Source organism: Petaurus breviceps, unplaced genomic scaffold, assembly GCF_028583685.1.
Source record: "Petaurus breviceps papuanus isolate PSGF00001 unplaced genomic scaffold, PetGlider_PUasm1.0 37, whole genome shotgun sequence".
NCBI lineage: Eukaryota > Metazoa > Chordata > Mammalia > Diprotodontia > Petauridae > Petaurus > Petaurus breviceps.
In genome coordinates, this window is record NW_027186296.1 from 31,162,230 (window position 1) to 31,178,416 (window position 16,187).

At 36.7% G+C, this 16,187-nt stretch overlaps 1 protein-coding gene across 1 annotated transcript in view; it reads right to left on the minus strand.

The window, feature by feature from the left end:
• THSD4 (thrombospondin type 1 domain containing 4) overlaps window positions 1–16,187 on the minus strand; it is a 927,982-nt gene that overhangs the window by 831,128 nt on the left and 80,667 nt on the right. Inside the window, exon 3 of the mRNA XM_069098174.1 lies at window positions 9,353–9,422. Coding sequence (XP_068954275.1) covers window positions 9,353–9,422 — 70 coding nt within the window. The remainder of the gene's footprint in view (window positions 1–9,352; window positions 9,423–16,187) is intronic.

The following is a 16,187-nucleotide window of genomic DNA, read 5'->3' on the forward strand; positions in this document are numbered from 1 at the left end:
ACAGCAGCAGTCCTCTGGAAAGCTGCTCCTGCTTGGCTTTACAACATTCTGTAAACATAGGGATATCATTACTTTGAAGCTTGGCTTCAAAAGATTTTCATCAAATCATTTCCTGAGGAGCTTTTAATTGAGAGTAAATTTCTAAAGGCAAGTTTGTATCATTTTCTTTCTCCTCTGAATTCTTAAGATTCTTTGCCTCCACCTCTCATGAACTCACCACATTTTACTTGGCTTAAGAGTCCATTTGGGTAGCTATCTTAGCCATCTGTATATCCCATTTAGCAATAAGCATGGTATCTTTCATGTAGTAGGTCTTCAATGTTTGTGAATAAGAGAATGGATGGATAAATGAATGTATTTTCTCCTTTGAAGACAGCTGCTACAACACAGGAAGCTTTGTAATTACATGCTTTATAATTTAGTTTATTCCTCTGGTGATCATCTGAAGAATGCCCAACTTCATAATGTCATTAAGAAACATTACAACAATATATGGTTATTTGTTCATTGTGAATTCCCATGCTTGCTTCCAGGATTTTAGCATTCTTTGTCTGGAAAGTAATTCCTTCATTGCTCCCTCTCTTCTCTAGGGCTTTACATATTTCACAACATTGTATCTGTTCTCTTCAGATTTGATGGTTCTATAAAAGTCTGGTCAAGATGTTATCCTGAAAGTTGTGATTCCTTTTCCTGCTGCAGACGTCCAGCAGTAAGTGCTACAAGTCCCTGTGCTTCTTCCTCGTTTCTTCCATTAACTATCTGTAAGCTAAAGACAAAAGAGGCTCACTCAAAACAAGTTCCCCTGAGCAAAGACAATTTGGTTTTTAGTGACTGAGTCTCCCTATCTTCTCCAATCTGGTCCAAACCCACTGCTGATTAGCATGGACGTTTTGACCTGCTCCATTTTTGCCCAGAGTTGGCTCATCAGTCCTTCAGCAGTTTGATGATCCTTTCCCCTGCACCCATCCCTTAGGAGCTTACTATACTGGTTCTGGATGAAGTACAGCTTTAGTCCTACTGAAGCTCAGAACTTCCAAGCTCAAGCAATTCACTAAGCTCAGGGAATTGATAGTATAGGCATGGAGCACCATGCCCAGTGAGTGATCATTTTAGTAATTATAAAACTTTCTCAATTGTGCATTTTCTGTTATTGACTATGGCAGTATTGATAAATTATTTCTATAAGAACATAGCCAATTTCTTCCTGATTTTTGGTCATCATCTTGTCTCCAAATGAAGCTACCAAGAAGCCTTTAAAAAGTGTGGACAAGTGCATGTATATGTAAACAGAGTATGCCAAAAGTCTTTTGGTTACTTAGAAATGTTGACTTTTTAGCCTTTTGTGACAGTGCTGACGATACAGGAACTACATCAGGAATGGAGGTTAAAAGCTCCTTGCATGAACTTGACTGTGGTCTTCATCACTTGCTTCCACAAAGGGCTCTTTAAAGTGGGTAGGGACTTCTTCTACATAAAGATCTATTTGGTCACCCTAGGAGCATTTGGAAATGCATATTCTGTTTGACAGGGTGTACAAATCATGGAGTTTCTTTAGAACAACTTGCAGAGTGGAAATACTTCCATATGCTTAGAAGATTGCCTCATTTTGTTGCTGAGGGGGAAGAAGGAGAAGAAAAATATACTTTAGTGGAAAACTAGTACCTAAACACTGAGTTAACAATTAGAGTGAACTGTGAGCAACTCCCAGGCCTCATTCCACTGATAAGATTAGGTCAGGGATTTTTATCACAAAAGTTCAAATAAGGATGAATTCAATGAATATCCTCCAATGTTACAAAATTATGATAATGCAGTCTAAAAGCAGTTTAATATTCTGAATTCACATGCATTCGAACAATTACCTTTCAATGAAGAAGTATATGTCCTCTCAGCTCCTCTGTGGTTCTCAGGGACTTGGGACCAGGAGGAATTAGGCTCTGATGTTCTTTCATCTCCACAACTTTTGTATCTGCTTGATTCTTCTCTGCCCTGAGTCTTTTGTCCAAAAAGGGCAACAAGTCTTTGGTTTCTAATCACTACAGGAAAAACAGATGCTGCAGTAGTGTCCAATCAAGTTACTCGCAGTCCTTTGAGGTCCAGTCAGGAGGACAGTAAGACATCCATTCACCAACCATTGAATGGAATTCTGAGGGTCTTCCTCTCCCAGATTAATTATTTTGTGAAGGCAAACAGCCATCTTTTGCCTCAATTCTTACCTAGCCTTTAACTTCTGAATGTTTAACTTCTTGCCTCAGACAAACTGAGACCTGAGAAAGACCTTAGCTTAAAAAGGCCAAGGTCTCCCACTGCATCTGGAGACATCCCCAGTCGTCATGACCTCTGTCTTGCCACTAGACTCCAATGACTCTGGAAGACACAGTGAGGCTGATAATTTTACACGGTTCTGCCCCTCTTAAATCCAATTCACTTGCAAGTCAAGACATCACCCTCCCAATGTCATTAGTCCTCTTTGAGAATGAAGGATGACCAATAAATCAAAGACAGTTAAAGAAGCCCACACACAAGAAGGCACTGAATCCTATTATGAAAATTGTAGTGTTTCTTAGAGGTGGAAGTTTTATCTTGTTCTTGTATTTAGGAGTTCATAGATTATAGAACCATAGCATATAAAAGCTGGGTAGGACTTTAGAAATCATTACTTGACCTTAGTGAAGATGAACTATAAAAATCTGAAACTGTAGGCAGTTTTACTTATTCTTTCTACTGCAAAAATTTTAACATTACAAATATAAAATTAAAAATTGGAAGGGAATAAATGTAACATAGTAACACATAGGGACATCTTAATTTAATTATTATTTTTATCATTCTTTTAAAAATTTCTAAATCAAAAATTTTACTTTTTAAAAGAAAAAAATTCTCTGAAAAAAATTGCTTCTTTTGGTGGTGGATAGGAAGGGTGGTAAAAAGCATTCTGGTGTTTTTGTCTAGACCTTCACCTATCTAGTCTTGACATTTAAAGAAAGGAACAAGCTATCAAAGTGAACCAGTTTACATATACAATATTTTCAGTAATCTTTGTTGTTGCATTTGAACTAAAAACAACAATAATCCAAACACCACCTGGCTATTAAGACCAACAATATCAAACTGACAAAATAGTAAGCAATGTAAAACTTGATTTCAGAACTGAAAGCAACATTTTGATTTTCTGACTTATGAGACAAAAAGGGAAATCAAAAGTGTGTGAAATGGGATCATTAACAGGTTTGTACGATGTAATTCCCCCTCCCCACCACAAAAAAGTTATATATAGTCCCTGCATAGACACTGATAGTAGATATTTGCCTAGGCCTAGGAAAATTATAATTGCATATTGTCCATGGGTAAAAGATCATTGAGTAGCTAGGTGGCACAGTAGATAGAGTGCCAGTTCTAGAGTCAGGAATATTCATCTTCCTGAGTTCAAATCTGATCTCAGACACCTGTGTGAACCTGGGCTTCTTAAGTCACTTAACCTTGTTTGTCTCAATCTCCTCATCTGTAATATGAACTAAAGGAAAAAGCAAATAAAAATATAAATAAACAAAAGTAGCCAAGAACAGAAGGAAAGCAGAAAATTAGGGGAAATTTTTTATAGACACTTTCTCAGATAAAGGTCTCATATCTCAAATACATAAAGAACTTTGTAAAATCTATAAGAATATATCCCAATTGATGTATATATATATATATATAAATTTATATATATATATATATCCCAATTGATAAATAATCAAAGGATATTAACAGGCAGTTTTCCAACAAAGAAATCAAACAAATTTATAGTCATATTAAAAAATGCTCTAAATCATTATTGATTAGAGAAATGAAAATTAAAACAACTTTGAGATATAATTTTACACCTATTAGATTGGCTAATATGATTGACAGGGAAAGCAACAGAGGTATGCGATATGGAAAAATTGGTACACTAATTGTTGGTGGTATTGTGAACTGCTCCAACCATTTTGGAGAACAATCTGGGATTATGACCAAAGAGTTATTAAACTGTCTGTATTCTGTGACCCAGAAATATCATTACTAGGTCTATTTCCAAAGATGATTAGGGGAAAGGAAAAGAACTTATACATTCTAGAATATTTATAGCAGGTCTCTTTGTGGTGGCAAAGAACTGAAAATTGTGGGGATGCCCATCAATTAGGGAATGGTTGAACAAGTTATCATATCTAATTGTGACAGAAGTACTGCTGTGCTATGAGAAATGATGAGAATGATGGTCTTAGAAAAATATGGATAGACTTGCACAACATAATGAGGAGCAAAATGAGAAGAATGAAGAGAACAGTGATAGCAAATTGTTTTAAGAATGACTTTGAAAAGGGAAAAGGAACTATGTATACAAAAATATTCATAGCAACTCTTTTTGTGGTGGCTTCGAATTGGACATCAGAGGGATGCCTTTCAGTTGGGGAATGGTTAAACAAGCTGTGGTATATGATAGTAATGGGATATTATTGTGCTATGAGAAATGACAATTAGGATGATTTCAGAAAAAAACCTGGAAAGATTTACATGAACTGCTGCATAGTGAAGTAAACAGAACCAGGAGAACATTGTACACAGTAACAGCAATATTGTTCCATGAAGAATTTTAAATTATTTAACTATTCTCAGAAATACAATGATCCAAGACAATCCCAAAGGACTAATGGTGAAGTATACTATCCACCTTCAGGGAAAGAAATTATATTGATTGAATACAGACTGAAGCATGCTATATTTTATTTTTTCTTTCATTTTTTTTCTTTTATTCAAGTCTTCTTGTACAAAATGATTAATACGGAAATGTTTTACATGATTGCACATGTATAACCTATATCTGATTATTTACTGGCTTAGGGAGCAGGGAGAAAAGGGAAGGAAGAAGGATAGAATTTTGAACTCAAAGTTTTAAATAAAAATTTCTAAAAATTGGGGAAAAAAAGAACAACGTTGAGCAAATAAGTCATTTTGACTATATATCATAAATACCTAAATTAACTGTAAAAGACATATGAAGGAAGACAATATATGCATCCAGAGAAAGAACTGATAAATACAAGTATGTATAGAATGATTTTACATGTATGTGTATGTGTGTGTGTGTTTTGGGTCTAATGGTAGTCATCTCTAGGGAAGGAAAGAAAAAGAAATAAAATTTACATAATAACTATTATATATTTAAAAGCAATAGCAAGCTATATATAACAGATTTACAATTCCATATGCATTCATCTCTTTCTATTATACTATGTTATAAAAATGCTTGTTTTATTCCATAAATTAAATTTTTAAAAAGAAGGAAATGATAAATCACTCCACTATCTTTGACAAAAAAACCTCAAATGAGGTCATAAAGAGTCAGACACAACTGAAACATTTGAACAACAACTAAAGATCATTAGGATTAACTAATCTAACTACAGATTTTCATAAAAGTTGAATATACATTGTTTTGTTTTTTGGAGGCAACTGGGGTTAAGTGACTTGCCCAGGGTCACACAGCTAGTAAATGTCTGAGCTCTCATTTGAATTCAGGTCTCCCTGACTTCAGGGCAAGTGCTCTATCCACTATGCCACCTAGCTGCCCCCAAAATTGAAAATACATTGTGAAATAAAGTCATCCAAAAGCAAAATGAGAGGTAGACAAACTTTGTCTTCATGGATTCAGCCTCTTATTTCAGTGTCTTTTTTTCCACCTTTACATCTTAACCCTTCCCACTTCAGGTACCATTTTCATTATCATTATAATAGCAAGTTCAATAATCATTACATTTTAAGTTTAAAAGCACTTCCCTCAGTCAAAAAAAAACAAAAACAAAGGTTGGATTGTATTATTGTACCCATTCTAGAGATGAGAAATGTGAAGCTCAGGGGGGTTAAGAGTTGCCTGAGATCACAGTTATGAAGTGTCAGAATTGGGATATGAACTCAGGTCTCAAGTTTAAGACTTCTGTGAAACCTAGAGCCAGTAGCATATTTTCAACATGCATGTTGTGTCCTCCCCCCAATGCTCTCCTACCCTTATGATTTTTCTTTCCTGTTTATTTTCTTATGCTTCTCTTGAGTCTTGTATTTGAAAGTCAATTTTTCTATTCCAGTCTGGTCTTTTCATCAAGAATGCTTAACAGTGTCAAAGTGTCCTATGACGGCATGGAGTTTTCTTACTCTTCAGTTGCTGCTATTTCATTTGACAATTTCCCTCTCTCAATAAAAGTTCTCTCACACTCCTGCCTTTGTAGTTCTGGTATCCCCTTTACGATGTAATAGAAATAGTATGAAACTACCAGAATGCAAATGCTTTTTGGCAAATTAAAGTACATGTCATTTCTTAATAAACTATCAGAGATTCCAATGAGAGATTTCACATTATCTTCTATTTTTTTATTCTTTTGCTTTTGTTTTATTGTTTCTTGATTTCTCATAAAGTCATTACCATCCATTTGCTCAATTCTAATTTTTAAACAATTAATTTTTTTAGTGAGCTTTTGTACCACCTTTTTTATTTAGACAATTCTACTTTTTAAATACTTTTTTTTTCTTCAGAATGGTGGAAACCACTGGAAATACATGAGTCTAGGCCTAATATATTTAGTACTTTTTGGCACTGATTTGTGCACACATGAGAGGGTGTCACATTTGTCCAGTGATTGTTACTTAGAAAGTTTGGACTACTATTGTTTTTGCTAATTATTGATTGTAGTCCCAAAAAAAAGCCTTGTGAAAATGTTATGCCCTAAGTAACAGCAAAGTAACATAAAATAAAAATACATTTTATAAACCAAAAAAAAAAAAGAATGCTTGAAAGTCCTGTATTTCATTAAATGTCCATTCCCCAACCCCCAAAGGATTATACTCAGTTTTGTTGAGTAGATAATTCTTGGTTGTAATCCTAGTTCTTTTGCCCTCTGAATTATCATATTCCAAGCCTTCTGATCATATAATATAGAAGCTGCTATATCTGGTGTTATCCTGACTATGTATCTCCACAATACTTGAATTGTTTCTTTCTGGCTGCTTGCAATATTTTCTTCTTGATCTGAGAGTTCTAGAATTTGGCTATAATATTCCTGGGAATTTTCATTTTGGGATGTCTTTCAGGAGGTGATTGGCAGATTCTTTCAATTTCTATTTTACCTTCTCATTCTAGAATATCAGAGCAGTTTTCCTTGATAATTTCTGGGAGGGAAAATTATTTCTGGCTCTTTTTTTATCCTGTGTTTCAGGTAGTCCAATAATTTTAAAATTATCTCTCCTGGGTCTATTTTCCAAGTAAGTTATTTTTCCAATGAGAGATTTCACATTATCTATTATTTTATGCTTTTAGTTTTGTTTTTTGTTTCTTGATTTCTCATAAAGTTATTACCTTCCATTTGCTCAATTGTAATTTTAAGCAACTTTTTCAGTGAGCTTTTTTACCACCTTCTTCATTTTGACAATTTTACTTTTTTTTTGTTTTGTTTTGTTAGTGTTTTGGCAATTCTACTTTTTAACGAGGTTTTTCTCCAGTGAATTTTTGTGCCTCTTTTTTCCATTTGGACAATTCTGCTTTTCAACGCATTCTTCTCATTGTTTTTTGTACCTCTAGCCTATTTTTAAGGTGTTATTTTCTTCAGTATATTTTTTGTGTCTCCTTTACCAATCTATTGACTTTTTAATGATTTTCTTGAATCACTCTCATTTCTCTTTCCATTTTCCCCTATACCTCTCTTACTTGATTTTCAAAATCCTTTTTGAGTCCTTCCATGACCTTAGACCAATTCATGTTCTTCTTGGAGGCTCTGGATGTAGGAGCTTTGACTTTGTTATCTTCTTCTGAGAGTATTTTGATCTTCCTTGTCACTATAGTAACTTTCTATGATCAGAATTTTTTCTGTTGTTTTCTCATCTTCCCCATCTATTTCTTGACTTTTAAATCGTTGTTAAAGTGAGGCTTTAGGCTTTAGTTGGACAGAGTGCCATCCCTGGAGTGAGGAGGACCTGAATTCAAATCCAGCCTCAGACATTTGACACTTCCTACATTTATGACCCTGGGCAAGTCATTTAACCCTAATTGCCTTGAAAACAAAACAAAAAATTAAGTGGGGCTCTGCTTCCAGTGTAGAAGGTATGTTGTCCCAAACTTCAGGGTTTTTATGCAGCTGTTTTCAGAGATAGTTCTAGGGATCTCTAAGTTTTTAGTTCTTTGAATTTGTATTATCTAAGCAGAGGTGTTTAGTATTCTCCTGGCTTGTGCTCTTGTCTGTGAATGACCACAAAAACTCTTTTCTGCCCTGGAACCATGATGAGGGCCTTGCTCCATTGTGGCTTCAAGCTCTGTTGTGCTAAGTGTTCCTCCTCACTCTGGGACTGCCACCTGGGACTGAGACCCAGATCTGAGTATGAGCAAAGTGACAGAGCCCTGCCTCAGGGCTAGCTAAGAGACAGGTGTAATCTCATTCTGATCAGTTGTTTGGCCCCACCCCCTTACCATGTGTGGGCAGAGAACTCCAGAAGCACAGCCACTGCCACTGCTAATTCAGTGGCTCTCCAAGGCTGTTTCTGGTTTGCTAGGGCTAGGTCTGTTCTGGCACAGCCTGCCCTGGACTGTGCTCCACTCTCACCCAGTTGCAACAGACTTTTCCTGCCAAACTTTTAAGTTGTCTTTGGCTGGAAAATTATTTCACCCTGTCCTTTTGTGGGTTCTTTTGCTCCAGGAATTGTTTTATGGCATTATTTAAAGGTGTTTGGAGAGGTTTGGAAGAAACTCAGGCCAATCACTGCCTTTTCTACACCATCTTGATTCCACCTCCTCGATTTCATAGATAATAAATGCTTGTGGAATTGAGTTGAATTCCATTATTCCTTTCTATTTCTATTTCCCATCTATCCACTCAAAGCAAAGGATGCCTAAAATTCAATTACATTGAGATGTTAATAAGTGAGAAGATATAATCTGTCACTCTTTCATAGAAATACTTATTTGCATCTTAGAGGACCTCATCTAAAGAAATAAATGAAGCAATGACTTTAGTGAGTAAGACGAAGTATTTTGGAGCTCAGGTGGGGCTTTCCCAGAATATCTGGAGTCATACCACGCATGCTGACTGCCTACTTGTCAGGCTGGAACTGCTTCTAAACCTGAGTCCTCTTCTGCCCAAAATCCTAAGAAATCTTTAAGATATGGGGAAGCAAAAGCTGTCAGGATGAGTGAGCTCTGTCCCCTTGCCAGTTAACGCCTTCACTTGAATCTAAAATACTAGGAAGAAATAAAATACCAGAAGTTGACATGGGTGGGGGGAGGTGGGAAGAGGAGAGTAAAGGCAAATTTTCCTGCTACAGAAGAAACCTATGAGTGTCTAAGGCTTACCTTTCTGTGCTCAATGGAGGGCTGAGGGAGGACAAGCTGGAATCCAAACAGCAAAAGGGAGCCAAGGATTCTAAGAAAGGAAAAACAGCAACACATCTGTATATGCTTCAGGTATCAAGGAAACAATGGCACAGCCTCCATCCTAGTCTGAAAATGAATGAAGTGCTTCCAAACTGATACCAGAATGTGGTCCATTGAGAACGCAATGTACAGCCAAGAGTCTGATTATTCCAGAAACAAAAGTTAGAGTGGGGCTTTTATGGAAGATTTCCCACCTTAAGTTTTCACATTTACCCTTTCTCTCTCCATCCTCAGTACTTAGGGATTTACATATGTTCTCGGTTAGATGTTGTTTGTCCTTCATTCTTGAAGAGGACCCTGAAACCAGGTTGATAAGTACTCCATGAAAGCCCCCATGGAATCACAGAGCTGGAAACATATAACTTGTAATAAAATATCCCTGATGAGGTGTTTTCCAGCCTTTGCTTAAAAGACCTATAAGGGGCTGGTGGGTGGCTCAGTGGATAGAGTGCTGGCTCTGGGAGTCAGGAGGATCTGAGTTCAAATTTGACCTCAGACACTTACTAGCTATGTGACTCTGGGCAAGTCACTTGACCCCAATTGCCACCAAAAAAAAGACCTATGGAGGGAAAGAAAGTCACCACCTCCTAAAGCATTTCATTCTACTTTGGGAGATCTTTTCATTCCTAGGAATTTCTTTCTTATACCAAGAAGAAAGTTGCTCCTCATCAGCCCTTTGGGGCCAAGCAGAAATCTAATCCTTCTTCCACATAATAAATTTAATATACTTGAAGATAACTATGCCCTACTCTTAGAAGCAGCTAAGTAGCTTAATGAATATGGAGTCAGGAAGAACCAAGTTCAAATCTGGCTTCAGAATGCTGTAATGGCAAGCAAAGTAGTACTTTGCTGCTTTCAGCTACTCAAGTTCCTTTGAGCCTTGCCTTTGATTGTGTCAAGTCTTTGTTGGAAACAGTACACACAGTGTTGCCCTTAATAGGCCTAAGGGAGTTTGGAGACCTTCTCCGCTGTTAATAGGTCATCACATGGACCCCACTATGGGAGGAGCTTGCACAAAGAGCAGAACAGGAAGGAGCAGAGCAATGAAAAGCTGGAGTATGAGCTGGGACCAAGGAGAACTGAGAGGGAGAATGCTCGTGATTTCAGCATTCTGTCTGTTCTCTCTGTGTTGATGTTACTTTATCAGAACAAAGCATTCTGTCTGTTGAAAGAGGACTTTTCTGCTGATACAGAAGCCCTGAAAGAGGGCTTTACTGCTGTTTACAAAAGTCTAGGGACTTTATTGTTGATTTGTATTTGATTTCTCAGACAGAAGTTTTATTTGTTGGTTTGAGTTACTTTGTCAGACAGAAAGTGAATTGAGATGATAGTGCCAGCAATGTGTGCAAATATTGTTGTAGCTCTGTTAAGCTTTGCCTTCCTAGAAACAGAAACTTCGAAGAGCTTGGAGTGGAGAAGTAAGCTGAGATATGAAACAGAAGCAGAGAGCTGCCTATGTGGCTACCTATTTCTGAATCCAGGCAAGAGCTGGTTTTGGAAGTCAGCCTCGAGTGAAGATGACAGACTTTACTTGGTTACTCAGTGCTGACTGATGATACTGTAACTTACTATTACCTAGGTGTGGATGGCGTTTGTACTTTCTGCTACTCCTTAAGGATGATTAACCCTTCAGGATGATTTGGAAGCCAGCCTGCTTCTTTCAAGTCATGTCAAGATGGAAGAAGACTTTATTTGGGTACTCTATACTGATTGAGGAGATTGTGACTTGCTGAAGGATATGTTTCATTTAAGACTATGTGGCCACCTTAGTAACAAGTTGTTGTGTCACATTGTTGTGAATGTTGTGCTTTAGTTTCTTGAATGTTTTGCTTTAGTTTATTGCTAAATAAATAGAGAGTTCATTACACTATGCGATTAGATACTTAAAGTTATACATAGTAGCAGTCCTCAGGACAGTAGCTCATGACTGGCTTTACAAATGCTTACTCCCTGCGTAACTCTTAGCAAGTTGGCCTCAGTTTCCTCTACTGTAAAATTAGTATAATAATAATACCTCCCAGAGTTATTGTGAGGATCAAATGAAAATATTTTTAAAGTACTTAGCACAGTACTTGGCACAAAACAAGCACTTAATACAGCTTGTTTCCTTCCTTTTTTCCTTCCTTCCAAGTTTTCCCTACACTAAATATCCCCAGTTTATATGTCCTCATGCAATAGCAACATTAGCGCTTCAGCAATCTAACTGGCCTTCTTTGGATATTCTCCACTTTACCACTGTCCTTCCTAAGACATGACTGAGAACTGAACATAAAACTTATCACATAATCTTATCAAGGATGAGAACATTAGTTTATCAACCCATGCCACCCCCAACACCACCAGGCTCAGATACTATGCCTCTAATAATTAGCCCTTTTCTAGCTCTCTTTTTTTTGGCTATTGTTTCATATTATTGGATGAAATCTTATAATTCATCAAACAGTTTTTCTACCTAGACCTCCACATATCTTGTGAAACTAACTTTTTGAACCCAAGAGTAAGCCTTTACATTTATCTCTACCAAATTTCATTTTCATTTATTCAGTACAATGTTCTAGCATGTTGAGATTGGTTTTTGATATTCCTAATTCACAGGATTGTTTTGAGGACCCAGTGGGATAATATATGTAAGGTGCATTGCAAGCCTTAAAGTGCTATGTAAATGCTAGCTATTATTATGGAGATAATCTAGTTCTAGAAGTCCAGGAACATTTATCCATTACTGATTAGTGGCCATCCAACCTGTAGATAAACATCTCCTGGAATCAGTAACCCTGAAACCAGGAAGCTGAAAGGTTTCCATAAAACCGCCAGTCCTGGAAAGCCCAAGATACTTTCCAGTTGTTCTGACCTGCCTCAACCTAACTATATGATAAGAAACAAAAAGTGCTACAAAATAATTTAAATTATTGAACCAAAACATTTGAGGGGCTAGACAACAGCTAGTGTTTACCAATGGCCCAGCTTGGAACCCAGTCCAGAAGTATTTATTATTCATGCCTTGCACTGTGCTAGGAACACCAAAGGTATTAAGCAGAAACCCTGATCCTTGTCCTGGAGAAGTCATAAATTATCCTAAGATTAGACATTCAAAAACAACTAGAGAACAATTCAATTGCAATCATGTGTTAAATTGCTTTATACACACAAACCGGAAGAATTCAAAGAAGGAAAAGATTAAATAGCCTCTGTGGATAATAATAATAACTGACATTTAATGTTTCAAGTTTTCAAAGAATTTTCTTTACATACCTCATTTGATCCTCATAATAACTCTGTGAGGTAGGTACTATGGGTATTATTATTCCCACTTTAGAGATGTGGAAACTGAGACTTAGAGAAGTCAGTGGATAGAAGCAGGGAACAGGCCTCTAGATATGCCAGCAGAAAGTAACAAAGAGTAACTTAAGGGGTACATATAGCAGAGGAGCATGGCAGAGTGAAAGGAGGAAAAGAAAGCCCCAGCTCAGTGTGGAAAGGAGCTCAAAACCCAATGATGTTACCAGAGAACAAGGGGAGATCTTCAGGGAGAGCAAAGCAGCATCATTAGTGGTAGAGAAGGACTCTGGTGATGATGCCACTTTGGGAGCATGAGTTATTCTGCGTACACATATTCCTGGACCATACATATTGTTTACATATGTGTTCCTCCATCACACATTCTCAGGACGTTTTCTTTTTTCACAATAGTAGTGTGGCAACCTGTGAAAGAACCTAGCCCTGTGTGTATAAGGAGAATCTTGCTAGTCTTTATTTTGCAACATCGTTTATTTAAATGCCTTTTGCTTTTAATCAATATGTTCTTATGTTGGCCAGTAAAAGAAACATGAGTGAATTTTATTTTGAATGATAGTCTTTTGAATGGATGCTATGCCTTGGACCTGGGGTGACTTTCAAGGGACCTGTTTGCAAAGACTAATGTAAATCATGAGGAGTTCCTCTCCCTTGGAAAGCTCATCCACAGTAACCATTTGTAACTAGTAATCTAAGGGATGCATTCCACAGCCCATCCACTCCATTCAAAATAAATTTCATAAAGCATCTACTATATGTACAATGCTAAACTACTTGCTACAGAGAATGAACATTTGAATAGGAAGGATATGATCCCTGCTTTTAAGGAGGTAAAAGACTCTAAGTGCCTAGAGCTACAAGTGCCATAGAAGTTCAGAGGAAAGAGAGATCACATCTGTTTGAAAGAAACAGAAATGATTCCATGGAGGTGATAACATGGGCTAAATCTTAAAAGATAGCTAGAATGGGGGGGGTGAGGAGTCAGTTCTAGGTAGGGGATATAATACAACACTAAGGCAAAAGCACTGAACTGCTGACCTGTTGTATTTGATCTCTGAAAATCATGGACAATGAGGAAAAAGATGAGAAAGATAGACAGATGAGCAGACAGAGGTAGAAGACAGAGAAACAAAAACAGAGAAGAAACAGACAGACAGAGAGAGATATAGAGATTTCAGGTGATATTATAGAATATATGATTAAGGTGATGGTTTGTGAATGTTTAGAAAAGGATGCAATGGAAGCAATGATCATTAATAGACAGGATCATTTCATCAGGAGTAGGTCATGAGAGACTAATTTCATTGTCTCCCTCATTAGTTTCTTGGGATTATCTTTTGCCTTTGTATCCTCAGTGCTTAGCACAAGTGCCTAGCATACAGTAGTCACTTAATACATGCTTGATTGATTGAATAGGTGATCAATAGAATGGAATACAAATAGTATGCCTGGATTTGGGAGCGATATTTGACAACATTTCCCATGATACCCTTGTAGACAAGATGAAATGATATGAGTTAAACAACTGTAAAATTAGGAGAATTTGTAACAGGAAAATGCCATTCAACATTCTTTACTAGCTGCTTGAATAAATGAATAATTATCACAGATATCAAAATGGCACATGACAAAAAAATTGAAGTGACAGTTACATTGGACCACAGAGTTAGGATAGAAAAAAGGCAAGGATGATGGGCTAGATCTAGAAAAATTAATTTTTTTTGGAGGGCAATTGGGGTTAAGTAACTTGCCCAAGGTTACATGGTTAGTTTTTGTGTGTGTGTGTGGGTGTTAAGTGTCTGAGGCTGGAACCGAACTCAGGTCCTCCTGACTCCGGGGCCGGCGCTTTTACCCACTGCACCACCTAGCCACCTAAAAATGAAATTTATTAAAGATAAAATACAGTACTATCCTTAAGATCTAAAAATACACTGCAGTTATAGAACACACAGAGCATATCTTTAAAAAAAAGTTTTTATTAAAACGATCTAGGGAGGTAGACCACCAACTTCATATGAACCAACAATATTAAGTAGAAGCAAAAAAACAAAAAACTGATGTCATATTAGGAAAAAATTATAAAAGTACAATGTCTATTATGAGTGAGGCAAAAGTCCCATGGTACCCTGCACTAGTCTACCCTGGAGTACTGTGTTCACTTCTAGGAACTATAGTTTAGGAAGAACATTGACAAACCAGAACATATCTAGTTAGTCAACAAGCATTTATTAAGTGTTTACTACGTGTCAGACATTGTACTTTGTGCTGGGAATATAAAGAAAGGTTTTTAAAAACACAGTCTCTGCCCTCAGGGAGGTCACATTCTAACAAGGGAGAAAACATGCAAGCAACTATGTACAAAAAAGACCTATATGAGGTAAATGGAAGGTAATATCACAGGGAAGGTACTAGCAGTGGTGGAGACCAGGATGGACAATTGCAGAAGGTAAGACTTGAGCTAAGTCTTGCAGAAAGCCAGGAAAACCAAGAGCAGAGGCAAGGGTGCAATGCATTCCAGGTATGGTGACTGGCCAAGGAAAAAAAGATGGAGTCAGGACATGGTGTATAGTGTGAGAGGAACAGCAAGTAGGTCTGTGAAGTTAAATTATATAATAGGTGGTGAGAGTAAAGTATATAAATAGAAGGATATATAGAATGATTTTATATGTATATATATAAATGTATGTATGTATGTGTATGTATATGTACAAATATTTTTGTATCTAATGATAGTCATCTCTCATGTGGGGAAGAAGAAATTTACGTGATAACTTTATTATGCATTTAAAAGGAAAGCAAATTGTACATAATGGATCTGCAGTTTCATATGCAATGATCTTTCTTTTATTATACTGTGTTATGGAAATGTTTGTTTTATTCCATAAATCAAAAATAAAATAAATAAAAATGTCAAAAATAAAAAACCACTGGAAAGGTAGGAAGAGGTAAAGGAGAGATTTTAAAAGACAAACAGATGATATTAGAATTCTTTTCAATTCTAAGATTCTGGTACATGTTTTAGAAAACAGGAAAGTAGTGTAGTTGAAATATAAACTATTTTTAGGGTACTGGTGAGACAGATACCACCACACACAAAAAGAGTCCTGTTCCAATACCATTGCAGGGAACCTGGGATTTCAAATGCTATAGAGAATATAAAGCTCCAACAGGTCCCATCAAGATAAAAGGGCCCAAGAGTGAATCATGTGGATGTATAGGCCTGACGATGAATCACGTGGGTGCTGTTCACCCAAGAAAAAGTTTACCTTTAGTCATAGGACCTAGATCTACAAGGGAGGTTTTAGACAAAATCAATGTTAAACTCTTCATTTTACAGAATATGATACTGAAGAACTGGGAAATTTAAGGGACTTGCCTGAAATCAGTTTGCAAGAAGGTCAGGATTCAAATTTAGGTCCTTTGACTTAAAATCTTATACCTTTCTTAACTAACCAAGTAG